The sequence below is a fragment of the Tupaia chinensis genome, unplaced genomic scaffold (assembly GCF_000334495.1).
Source record: "Tupaia chinensis unplaced genomic scaffold, TupChi_1.0 Scaffold000362_1, whole genome shotgun sequence".
Taxonomy (NCBI): Eukaryota; Metazoa; Chordata; class Mammalia; order Scandentia; family Tupaiidae; genus Tupaia; species Tupaia belangeri.
This window is the reverse complement of record NW_006159859.1, coordinates 3150564-3162943: the sequence shown is the minus strand read 5'-3', so window position 1 is coordinate 3162943 and position 12380 is coordinate 3150564. Positions and strand designations below refer to the sequence as shown.

At 41.9% G+C, this 12380-nt stretch overlaps 1 protein-coding gene across 3 annotated transcripts in view; it reads left to right on the top strand.

Moving 5' to 3' along the window:
- Positions 1-12380, top strand: part of PRDM5 (PR/SET domain 5) — a 150826-nt gene that overhangs the window by 16600 nt on the left and 121846 nt on the right. For 2 of the 3 annotated variants that reach the window (XM_006153108.3, XM_006153110.3), the window contains exon 2: positions 1953-2036. The exons of the other annotated variant lie outside the window; for it this stretch is intronic. In XM_006153108.3, coding sequence (XP_006153170.1) covers positions 1953-2036 — 84 coding nt within the window. The remainder of the gene's footprint in view (positions 1-1952; positions 2037-12380) is intronic. 3 annotated transcript variants of the gene reach the window in all.

Here is a 12380-nt window from a genome sequence, read left to right as displayed (position 1 = left end):
TGGGGCTGTCAGTCTGAGTGATCATACTGAGCACCCACTGAGCACAGAGTGACATCTGGGGCCAAGAGGCCTGGGAAGTACAGCAGGTTCCTCTTCTGACTTCGCTCTCCAAACTGGGCATTAACACCTCTAAAATGACTACAGGTAGGCGGCAGCCTCCTCTTTTTCAGTATGCCTAGGTTGGGGTGACTTAGAATGGTAGTCTTTGTTTGAAGAATATCCATAGGTATTTTCTGCCCCTTGATTAACATAAAAGACATAGTCTTCCTAGTGCTGCTTTTATTTGTAGCTTCTCAGGATTTCTTTTCTTCATCTATAAAGAGAGGGGGATTGAGTTAGCTACTTGTAATTCCTTTAGCTTTAAAAGTTTACTGTTCCCAGGAGCTGGGTTTCCTGTTGTTCTTGAAGTAATTTATCCTTGAAACATTGCATGGAGGTTATTTTTTTTCTCTAACAGTGTTTATCAAAATTTCCTACTGGGACTTTTAAATTTTAATTTTCCAGAGGGTGTATGTGCTAACCAGAGAGAAGTAGCAGAGGGGGGGAGAGGAGAAAGCACCCCTCACCGGGGCATGGCCATGCTATAATCCCTGCTTCTCCATCTCTCCATTCTGTTATGATTTGGGCCATGCATGTGTATGTGTCTGGCGTGTTTGTCAAGCCATTGAGGCCAGGGTTTGAACTGTGGTCAACAATGTGGGTGGCAGTTGACTCCCTTAACCACTAGGCCAAAGGGCTGGTCTTTCCTTGGAGATTTTGTTGGTTTTTATCTCTCTCCACTTCCATGCAAAGGGGAGGGTTATATTGAAAAGGGTCATAGCTACCACTGGGGAAAGCTCACCAAGGTGTGAGTGACTCTGCATCCTCTCTGCACACGTTTCTACAGGATGCTCAGCTGGACAAGCATGACTCATGTGCAGTCCCTGCTTGGTTGGTTTTGAGATATGAGCATCTCTGTAGGCAGACTGCAGGGGCTAGCCACTCATGGCGTACACCTTCAGGGACTGGCCAGAGGTTCTCACCTGCGCACCTGTCAAAATGTCGCTCCCCAAGCTCCTCTCTCAGATCCTGATGTTCACAAACTCAGGATTCTGTATCTGAAGCTGGCCGCATTGTGGTTCTCGTGCAGGTGGGTTTGAAGGATACATTTTGTGAAACTCTGGTTTAAAATGTGTCCACTTGGGGATCAGCAGATGGCATAATGATTATGTCACTGGATCCCACTTAGTCGACGGTGGTTTAAGTTCCAAACCTGGTGCCTTGAAACTCACACTGGGCACGTGTGTGTGTGTGTGTGTGCCGCAAATCCCAAGAGGAGAATGGAGGAGAAGGGATCGCAGCATGGCCATCCCCCCTGGGAAGTGACTTCTTACTTTCTGTCTCTCTGATGAATGCATGTGCCCTATTGCAAAAATCTCTCTAAAACAAAAAACAAAAAAATAGTGTGCCACTTGGCTGTTTGAGATTAGCAGGCAAATTTAAACTTTATTTATGAACTGTCTTCCTCTGAGGATGGTAGGATTATTTCCTTGTTCATAATAAGGATGAATTTATAACTTTTATGAAAACCAGGTGATTTTCCACATGGTGGGCTCACCTCTAAAGCCAGGAAAATCTCCATGCTTTTCATTCCAGAGGCTCTGAAGAGGATGGGAACTTAGGGAATGTGTCGTCCAGTGCCTTGGTGGGATTGGGAAGTTAAACAACTTAACCCTTTTATGTGAGCACCTGGGTTGGGAATTCAGGCTTTTAGGCTAAAACACACAATATTGGTTATGAGATATGTAAATAGTTTGTGTTATGAAAATTGATTATGTTTTAAAAATGTCTCAGTCATTGGTCGTGAAGACTTAGAGGATGATATAAAAATGATAAATAATTCCACACTGAAAAATAATTTAGTTACTTGATTATTATACTGATCCCTTTTCAATATAATCATTGCGATTCAGGGTGAAAAGTTTGGACCATTTGCTGGAGAGAAGAAAATGCCCGAAGATTTGGATGAAAATATGGATTACAGGTTGATGTGGGAGGTGAGGATGTGACTATTATTTTAAACATTAAAAATGTGTTTCTCTTTATACTCTTTAATGCATTTGAAGGCTACATTAATTGATACTGACTCCAGTTGAGTATTTAAGTATTGGAATGTTTTAATTTTAAAGAAGCTGAGTGATTTGAGATTTTAGCATTTAAAAACATTAAACTCTTATAAGTAGACAGTTCTTTTAAAACTAAGAGGGTGATAGTTCATCACAGAAAAAGTAGTTTTCCATTTATAAGGATATTTTAATTTCAAAATAAATAGGCACTGGGTTTAGAATTTGATTTCCGTGAATGAAATATGAAATTATTCTTTAACTTTTATTCCCTCATTGTAGTTCTAATTGTATAGAATCAATTCTGAGTTCTATGTTGGAACAGAAATTCACTTTAAAATGTGCATTTTTAAAAAATTGAATTTGTTACCGGGCATTTGTGCTCGCTGGAGAGACATAGAGCATGAAAGGGAAAGGGAAAGTGAGAAGTCAGGCTCCCAGGGAGGATGGCCTTGCCACAGTCTCTTCTACTCTCTCCTCTGGGGATTTTGAGAATACACACACACATGCCTGGCATGTTTTTCGAGCTGCCTCTTCTGGGACTCAACCATGCAGCTGACCATGTGGGGTCCAGCCATCTTCAACTCCATGTCACGTGCTGTAAAGGTGCCTCGTTCTTGAAAGCATGCATTTAAAGCACTGTGGCCCTGTGGACTGTCTTTTGTAGTCAAATGCTTCTCTCATGCAGGGATTTGTATATACCATGAAGATTTTTGTCCTACTGTCTGCCAGTTATATTTGTTGCTAGTTATTAAAGGAAGGGCCCAAGGCATGAAAAAAAGGAAAGCAAAGGTGTAGAGACTAATGAAATGAAGATTTGGAAAACTCAGCTCCAAGAATTACATACATGTGATAGAGTAATTGTATGTGCTAATGTGAGAGAGAGCGGGAGAGAGGTCGACAGAGAGAGAAGCAGCCTCCACAGAGTCTGGTCCCATTATGATATCCTTCCTCCAGTCCTCCAGCCTATCAGATTCTGGGTACTTGTGCACATACCCGGTGTGTTTCAGGCCCACTGGACCTGGGATTTGAACTGTGGTTACCATGTGGGATCCAGTTCACTTGAGCAGTACATTACTCCTGCACCACAGGGACTGCCTTTTGATTTCTGTGAGAAGGGTAAGAGCTAGAATACCTGTAGGGGGGCCTGAGAGGTGGGGAACATAAAATCAGAAAAGGTTGAATTAGTGGAGGAGAGAACTACACATAAAAAGTTTCTGTGTTGGTATCAGTCAGGGTCTCTAGAGAAGTGGAACCAATAGGATATTGTGTATGTATGTGTGTGTACGTATGTGTTTACGTATGTGTATATGTGTATGTATATATATATAGGTATGTGTGTATATGTGTGTGTACGCGTGTGTACGTATATGTGTGTGTGTATGCGTGTGTGCATTTATATTAATACATTTATTTCAAGGTTCATTTCCTGTGATTGTGTCAGCGGCGATACCAAAACCTGTAGCACAGGCCCATAGATGGAAACTCAGACAGGAATTGATGCTACAGGAGCTAGGCAGAATTTTCTTTCCAAGAAACCTCAGTTTTTTGTTCTTAATGCCTTTGACTGGGTGAGGACCAGACACATGATGGAGGGTAATTTATTTAAGGTCAACTGATTGCAGAAGTTAACCACGTCTACAGAAAAACCTTACACAATGCCTAGGTTAGTGTTGTAGTAAATGACCGAGTGACCCAGTATGATAGCTTTGCCAAGCTGATACATAAAATGGTCATACTGTGTTTTTATCAGTAAGCAAAACACATTTGTAGGCCTCGCTTCTGTTGCCGAAACTGCTTGGGGTGGGATATATGGCCGTCTGTTAAAGAGCTTCTGAAAGGTTTCTGCAGTGCAAGTGATAGAAAATGGAAATTAATAATATAGTTCTCACTGTAATTTAAGTTACTGATATTGCCTTAATTTAGCATGCTGTTTTAATTATTTATTTTTAGGAACCTAAATATTTTTAATGACTTTTACTGTTTTTCTGTAAGGTCATCATTTTCTCAGCAGTTAATTCTTTGACTATGAAGATTTTCAGAAATCAAAGTTGGTGGGGAAAAAAATGATAATCTAAATAACTTATAAATGGGGCCAGCTGGTGGTATGGTGGGTAAAGCAGCTGGATCCCACATGGCTGACTGCATGGTTTGAGTCCTGGACCCAGCAGCTTGAAACACTTGCTGGGCCTGTCTGTGTCTGAGTGCCCCAAATCCCGAGAGGACAACAGAGGAGAAGGGATTGGGATGTGGCCATTTCCCCCAGGAAGGGGCTTTCTTATTTTTCCTTCTCTCTCTGTCTCTTTTCAGTGAGCACATGTGCCCCATAGCAAACCTAAAACCAAAACTTCATAGATGATTAAGAATAGCAGTTTTTGAAGACTATTTAATAGCTTTTGATATTTATTTTGTCTGGAAATTTTAGCGTGGTGGTCACATTGATGTCTTGCACGGCTGGGTAGAAGGCTTTGTTAAACAGATAATTACAATGTTTATTTTGAAAGGAAGACTTGCATCTAGGAAACTTAGGCTGGTGGTGTCCTGCCATATGGTTGGCGTTTCAGCAGTACCTCATCTAGTTTTGCATACTCTAGTCCTCTGGTTATGTAATGTCCTCACAGTTTTATTATTTTGTTTTTACATATAAGCATTCCAGTACTCTGCCACTAAAGAGTTCCTGATTTGATCCACTTTTGTGCGCAGGTTCAAATACATCCACATAATGCTATTCTCGGTCTTATTTTACTTTATACTTTATGGCTCAATTTTGCATAAGGAATATTTGTATTTGTTCCACAACTCAAGAGATATGAAAGGGTATTGGTGGAAATTCTCTGTCCCCTTCCAGCCTGCTGTTTTCCCCTAAGCCCTTTCATTCATTTTATTATTTTATATTTTAGGTCTTTGGCATAGGGCACATGCGCATACTGGAAAGAGAACAGCACAGAGAGAGGGAAAGTGAGAAATCACCCACCAAGGCAATGGCCACACCTTTTCCAGTCTACTCTCAGAATTTTGGACATGCATGCACATGTGTCCAGTGTGGTTTTTCAAGTCACCTGGTCTGGGACTGGAACCATGGTCAGCCATGTGGAAGTGCAGTGCCTTAACCACCATACCACCTGCTGCTGCTCTCCTTGATCCATTTAACCCCTTAGTTCAGGTGCCTGTTCCAGTGCCCTCTAGTTCTTCCTTCTTTTAGTCTGGTCTAAATTTGGAATGTCCAGTCACCCACTGCTCTGTGCGGTTGAGCTGCCAGAGAGGGGAATGGACGATGCTTGCTCATGATATGTCTTCTGTCTTCTGGGGAGAACTTTTTTTTTTTTGAGAGAGAGATTTTTGCTATAGAGCATATGCACTTGCTGAAGAGACAGAGACAGAGAGATAGAAATTGAGAAATCCCCCCTGGGGGCATTGCCATGCCATAGTCCCTTCTCCTCCATTCTCCTCGGGATTTTGGGCATGCACTCACATGTGCCTGGTGTGAATTTTAAGCCTCTGGGTCCTGGACTCAAACCATGTTCAACTACATGGGGTCCAGAGGTGTAACCATTATGCCATTGCTGGTCCCTGGAGAGAACATTTTTAAAAAGTCAACTTTAGAGATGCAAAGGTTTCCTGTCTGTGTGGGAGCTTTAATCTTATTCCTTATGTTAAGTGAGTGAGCCGCTTCCTCACCTTGAGTTAGACTCTTGAGAGTCCATTTTTATTATTTTAGCTTTGGAAGTACCAGGATTCAGGAGCACAGAGGAAGGAGAGCACGTGATCCTACTGCTGGTTCTCCTCGGGGAACCCTTGAGTCCTCACAGAGGGAGATAACGAGCCTTCCCTCCTGTGGTGGGTAGATAGGAACTGGTTATTTAAGGCATTTCTAATTCAAGGGGACTTCAAAAAGTCCATCAAAATGGAATTAGAACATGAGTTTATTTTGGGATTAAAAAGTTTTGAAGTCCATGCATAGATTTTTCATAATACGCATTTCCATAAATGTTTGGAAGATGCCTCAGACGTCCTTTGCTACATCGTTAACACCGCATGGCTCTCCAATGAATAGCCATTGTCCAGCCGACAGTTAATCTGTGTTGTGGGTGTGGAATGTGAGCCAGGAGCAGTGATTGTGTCTCGGAAATGATGTCGTGTGACAAAGCGCGTGGCACAGCTCTCTTTCAGTTTACACCTGCACCTGTGGTGTTGACAGTTCTGTGGGACAAGGCCGGGAGCCCCTGGGTGGCCATCGTATCCCAAAGAACTTGGCGGCACCAGTCAGGATTGAGCATCGTGGTATGTGTGAGTTCCTGTTAGCATGGGACAGCGTGTAAAGGGGTCCTGGGATCAGGGAGCATTGACATCGTTGGCTGCAACCTTGCCTGCTCCCTCCAGCGGTGGGGCTGGGAACTTACTGATGCCCGCCCATCGCTCCAGAGCACTACCCAGGACCCCGTCTCTTTCTGTGTTGGCCACCGGGCTCTGACTTGGTGTCTAAAGAGACTCAGTCTTGTCTTTAACAGTGCTCCTTGTGCTACTCTGATTTGTACTTTTTTCTTAAAATGAAGTTCATTAGCAAAATTCTGGGTTTCTTGGGCCTTAGGCTACTTTAGAGCTTGAGGTTGGGAGCCAGTGCTTGACTGTAAATGCTTCCTGTTTTCAGTGTAGTGGCATGGCCTAGCAGTCCAGATTGTGTTCTACTTTTCTCTTATAGTCTTCTTGCCTGCCTTTGCCAGGAGGGTTAGAGCTTGGGATACATTTTATTTCTTTAAGAATTTGTATTGTCAGAACGTATGTGTGCTCATCAGAGAGAGAGAGAAAGAGAGAGAGAGAGAGAGAGAGAGAGAGAGAGAGAGAAATCACTCCCCAACGGGGTATGTGGTCATGCCACGATCCTTTTTCCTCCATTTCTCTCAATTCTTTCAGGATCTGGGGCCTCCTGGACTAGGATTTTTGGTTTTTTGGGCCTCCTGGACTAGGATTCAAACTCTAGTCAGCCATGTGGTATCTGGCTCCCAGCACACAGTACTTAGCTGTGGCACTGTGGGTATTTCCTTATACTCATTCCTTGCTCAGATTCGCTCTAAGACCAAGATCCATTCATGTACTGTTGGTAAAAGCTAATATTCCTTTGTTTTCCAATCTCTGAGACATTTTTTTCCTCTGATGTTTTCTTAGATATTTCAAACCACATTTGAAATGCCTCCTCTCCAGGCCCTGCTCTGTGCTTCCAGCACATGCATTTTGGTACCTGAAGAACATGTTTTGTGCATTTGCCTCACTGCAGTGCTCCCACCTTTATTCAGGTGTTCATTTTCTTTATCTTTTCCTTTTCTTTTTCCTTTATTTTTTAGGGATTTTTGCTGTAGGGCACTTGCATTCATCAGACAGAAAGAAAGACAGAAAGCAAGAAATTACCCCCCCAGGCAAGATGGCCATGCCGCAATCCCTTCTCCTCCATTCTCCCCCCAGGATTTTGGACACACACGCACACGCGCCTGGTGTGTTTTAAGCTGCCTAGTCCGTTAACATAAAAATGTTGAATCCACCTGTAAACAGCAAGCCCTCACTTACAGATGTTATACTCTTTTGGGCCAGGCCAATATGAAGACCCCATTTGTTAATTTACAATTTTGCTTGTATCTCCTGCTCTCAAAACTGAATAAAAGAACTGCAGTGAAGGCTCTGCAGCATGTTCTCAGAGCTACCAGAGGTTGTGTTTGTGGGCCATAGCCACTCCTAATTTTGCTAAGTATAAACCTTTTTAAACTATTTTTACAGACTCTGGTTATGCCCATTGACAAGGTGGAATGACACGCCTTGCCTCAGTTCAGTAATATAGTCATGCCTCACTTCATGACCTGGATATGTTCTGAGAAAGCGCATCATGGAGCAGTTTCATCCTCGTGCAATCATTGAGCGTGCTTACACACATCGAGGTGGGGTAGCCTGTCTGCTCCGAATGGGACCACCCTCGTGAACACAGTCTTCTGTTCACTGACACGTCATTACACAGCACGTGACTGTCCTTGGTGGACGCCCTGTGGACAAGAAGTCCTTGCCGCACGGCCAGTTCAGAACTGCCATGCAAACTCCCATAGAACCAGATAAAAACTGAAAGAGGAAGTGAAATATCCAAGTTCTAGGTAGCATTTTTATAGGAAAACTGCAAACCTGTTTTACTTAGATACAGATTGATTTCTTGTTATTTTATCATCTATAACTTATGCATAGAAAACCTTTATCGCAACAAAATGAAAAAGCAAACAGAGGTTCAACTTTGCTTTTTTTCTTTTTAAGTTTACCATAGGGTATGTGTGCTCAGCAGAGAGACAGAGAGAAAGAGAGAGAGAGACAGAAAGTGAGAAATCACCCCTCAAAGCTGAGAGATTGTGGACACGCATGTGCATGTGTCCGGTAAGTTTTTTTTTTTTTTTTTTTTGAGAGATTTTCACTGTAGGGCGCGTGCGCTCGCCAGACAGACAGAGAGAGACAGAGAGACAGAAAGCGAGAAATCATCCCCCGGGGGGATGGTCACTCCGCAGTCCCTTCTCCTCCATTCTCCTCTCGGGATCTTGGGCACGCACGCACACGCGCCCGGCGTGAGTTTTAAGCCACCGGGTCCGGGACACGAACCGCGGTCGACTACGTGGGAGTCCAGCGACATAGCCATTACGCTAACTGCTGGTTCCCTGTCCGGTAAGTTTTTCAAGCTGCTGGGTCTGGGACTCAAACCATGCAGTCAGCTATGTGAGATTCAGCCGCCTTAACCACCATGCCACTTGCTGGCCTCTTATTTTTTATTTATTGCCAGAGGATGCATTTGTTTGCCAGATAAGAGACAGAGACACAGAGTGAGAGGGAGAAAGCAGCCCCCAATGGGGCACTAGCATACCACGTCCTTTTCCTCCCCTTCTTCAGCCTGTTGGGATTTCAGACAGACATTAACATGTGTTTTTGAGGGCACCTGGGCCTCAGATTTGAGCCACAGTCAGCCATGTGGGATCTGACCCCCTTAACCACTAGGCTACAGGGCCACCCCAGGTTTGTCTACTTTGTAGACACTTTTTTTTTTTTTTCCCTTTTTCTTGGAGATATTGATTCGACCAAAATACAGTTTTTAAAGAAGCCGATTGGTTGGATATTAAACTGGACATTCTGTTTACATGTTTTTCTTTCTTTGCAGTTATTTTGTGATTACAGCTGTTCTGTAGTTGGGAACTTGATTCAGTACCAGATTTTCAATATGTTTTAGTTTTTGGAAAAAAATGTTTTCAATTGTTTAAAATCTTTTAATTTCCTTTATTGTTTGTGGAAGTCCTTTTAGGTGTTTGGAACAAAAAGTCTCTTTACTAAATGTTTTTCTTTTGTAGATGATAACATTGTGTCTTAGATCCAAACAGAACCATTTAGTGTAGAGTTTCATAGAAAAATACCACCTATGAAGTCTTGTAGAATGCTGGGACTCCTAAATTTAATGCCATAGTGCATTTCTCCTCACGTTAGTCTTCTAAGCAAAGCAACTGAGTGTTATATATTGTCTGGAACTTCTGCATCTGCTTTGTGGTTGTCTTAATCTGCCCTTTACAAGATGGCGTCTACCTAAGTATGTCAGCCAACTTTTAGCCATTCAGCCAAACCTGAGTTCTGTTTAGGACTGTGGGTATTTGTGGCCAAGTAGTTTGATTAACATGGTGGTTAAGGCACTGGAATCCTACATGGTCAATCACAATTCGGGTCCCAGACCTGGTGACCTGAGAAGCACACCATGCATGTGTGCATGCATGCCCCAAATCCTGAGAAGATAATGGAGGAGGAGGGATTGCAATGTGACCATCCTCCTGGGGGGATGATTTCTCACTTTCTCTTTCTCTGTCTCTCTTCATCTCTCTCTGGTGAGTACGCGCATCCTACAGCAAAACCTAAAAAAAAAAAATAAATAAATAAAAAGAACAAAAGGAAAGGGAAAAAATCCTTTCTATTTTGCTGGAATATTTCCACCAAAATTGTGGTTCTGATCATAGCTTACTGTAGGAGTTTTATCACATATATTATTGTAAAATAGCAACTCCAGCATGCTTCCATAGTGAAGAACTTTGTCAAATAAGAGGAAGTTCAGTAGTCAAATAGACTTTAGAGGTGTTTGTTTAATCTACTTAATGATGTTACCCCATGTTCTTTCCGCTTCTCCATTTTTCACCATTTTTCACCTGGATAGTGGCTTAATCCTCCAGTTGGTGAGAGGTACAAGGCAGGTTTTGACAAGTTATCAAAGAGCAAGGGCACTTTTTCCAAGAACCCTCTTTCCTAAGTCCATCTTCCTAATATGTAAGGGGTCGATGACGGGTTCATTCCTGAACTGGCTGAGGGGACGAGGTTGTTCTGACCCAAACAGGCATAACCTGTTGGGAGTTGGGAGAAGTCAGCCTTTTCCAGACTTTAGAGGGGAGGGTGGGCATATGAACACATTTAGTGCTTTTTGAGGAAGTAAGAAGTTCAGGGAGTGTACTCAGAGGCAGTGTTCTCCACCAGAATGCCATATTTGTGATTTGTCCATTCAAGTATGTCTGAAATGATTACTGTGTCCCAGATGCTATATTAGGTGCTGGGTTTACCTAGAAAGATTAAAGATATCCCTGGCAGAGAAGGTAAAACTTAATGGCTAGTAAGGAGCCCAGTAACTGTAACTTTCATTATTTCTATGTTATCCAAATGTTTTGATTAGGAAGCAAAGGGGAAACACTTAATGAAAGTATTTGATTATAAGTACTATTAAAAGAACAGTGCTTTTTATGTATTTTCTACAGATTGGAGGATTTTTTTAAGTGGAAAGAAATTATAAATGAAGATTAGGAAAATGTAAATTAAGGGAGATACACATATTAACTAAGTTGTCTTTCCAGATTTATTTTTCATTGCATGTCTGTCCTATATGATGTAAACAATTAGATTAATACACAGAAGAGTTCCATGGTACCTATTTTTCTCTTGTCTACTGTTGCTGATATTTTTGTGTACCTTTTTGTGTATACATAGGACCAACAAAATTTATATGATTTTAATTTTTTTAAAATAGATTTTTGCTATAGGGTATGTACGCTGTCCAGAGAAACAGAGGGAAAGTGAGAGATCACCCTCTGAGGGGATGGCCATGCCTCAGTCCCTTCTCCCTCATCCTCTTCTTGGGATCTTAGGCACACACATGCATGCACCTAGTGTGAGTTTTAAATTGCCAGGTTCGGGATTCGAACCATGGTTGACTACATGGGAGTCCTGTGATGTAACCATGATGCCATCTGCTGGTCCCAATTTTATGATTTTTTTTTTTTAAAGTAAATCTTGGGGCCAGCGAGTGGCACGGTGATTAAGGGCGCTGAACTCTCACATGGCTGACTGCAGTTCGAGTCCTGAACCTAGCGGCTTGCTTTCTCAATTTCTCTCTCTCTCTCCCTCTCTCTCTCTGTCCCTCTCTGGTCAAATTAAAAGAAAATAAATGAATAAATAAATAAAGTTAAATAAAAAATTTTAAAAAGTAAATCTAATTTCAATGCTTTTAATAGTAATATTGCCTGTCTGATATGTGGTCACTGAAAACCTTGCCTTCTTTACTAATAGTTCAGGTATAAATGCAGGGAGCATTAGTGAACTAAAAATATTCTTTTTTACTAATTAATTTATTTTACATACTTTCACTGAACATCACAACAGCATATAAAATGTGATTTTCCAACCAGAAAACAATGTAAAGTGGCTTAATCATACATGTTATCATCAACAAATATGTTTTCATTTTTTGTTTCTTGTATATATATTTTTCCCCCTATTTCTCTGCCATTTCCCATCCTCCTCCCACCCTGTCTCTGGTATCTGCTGTTATTTTCCATTCTTTTATTCTTTCCCACCTTGTATTGATTCACAAAATATCTTAATCTAAATACTTTCAATAGTAAGTTCAGCTGATATATACATATCTGTGAACAAAAATTGACTTTAGGCATAACTCTGTGGGTAGAATGAATATACTATAAAATAGCATATAGCTGAGGTTATATAGCTTACTGTGGTCATTAGGTATTTGTTTGTTTGTTTGTTTGTTTTGAGAGGTTTTTGCTATAGGGCATGTGTGCTCCCCAGAAAGAGAGATACAGAGAAAGAAAGTGAGAAATCACACCCCAGGGCAGATGGCCACACTGCAATCCCTTCTCCTTCATTCTCCTCGCAGGATCTTGGGTACACACGCACATGTGCCTGGCGTGAGTTCAAGCCACTGGGCCTGGCACTACGAGTGTGGGT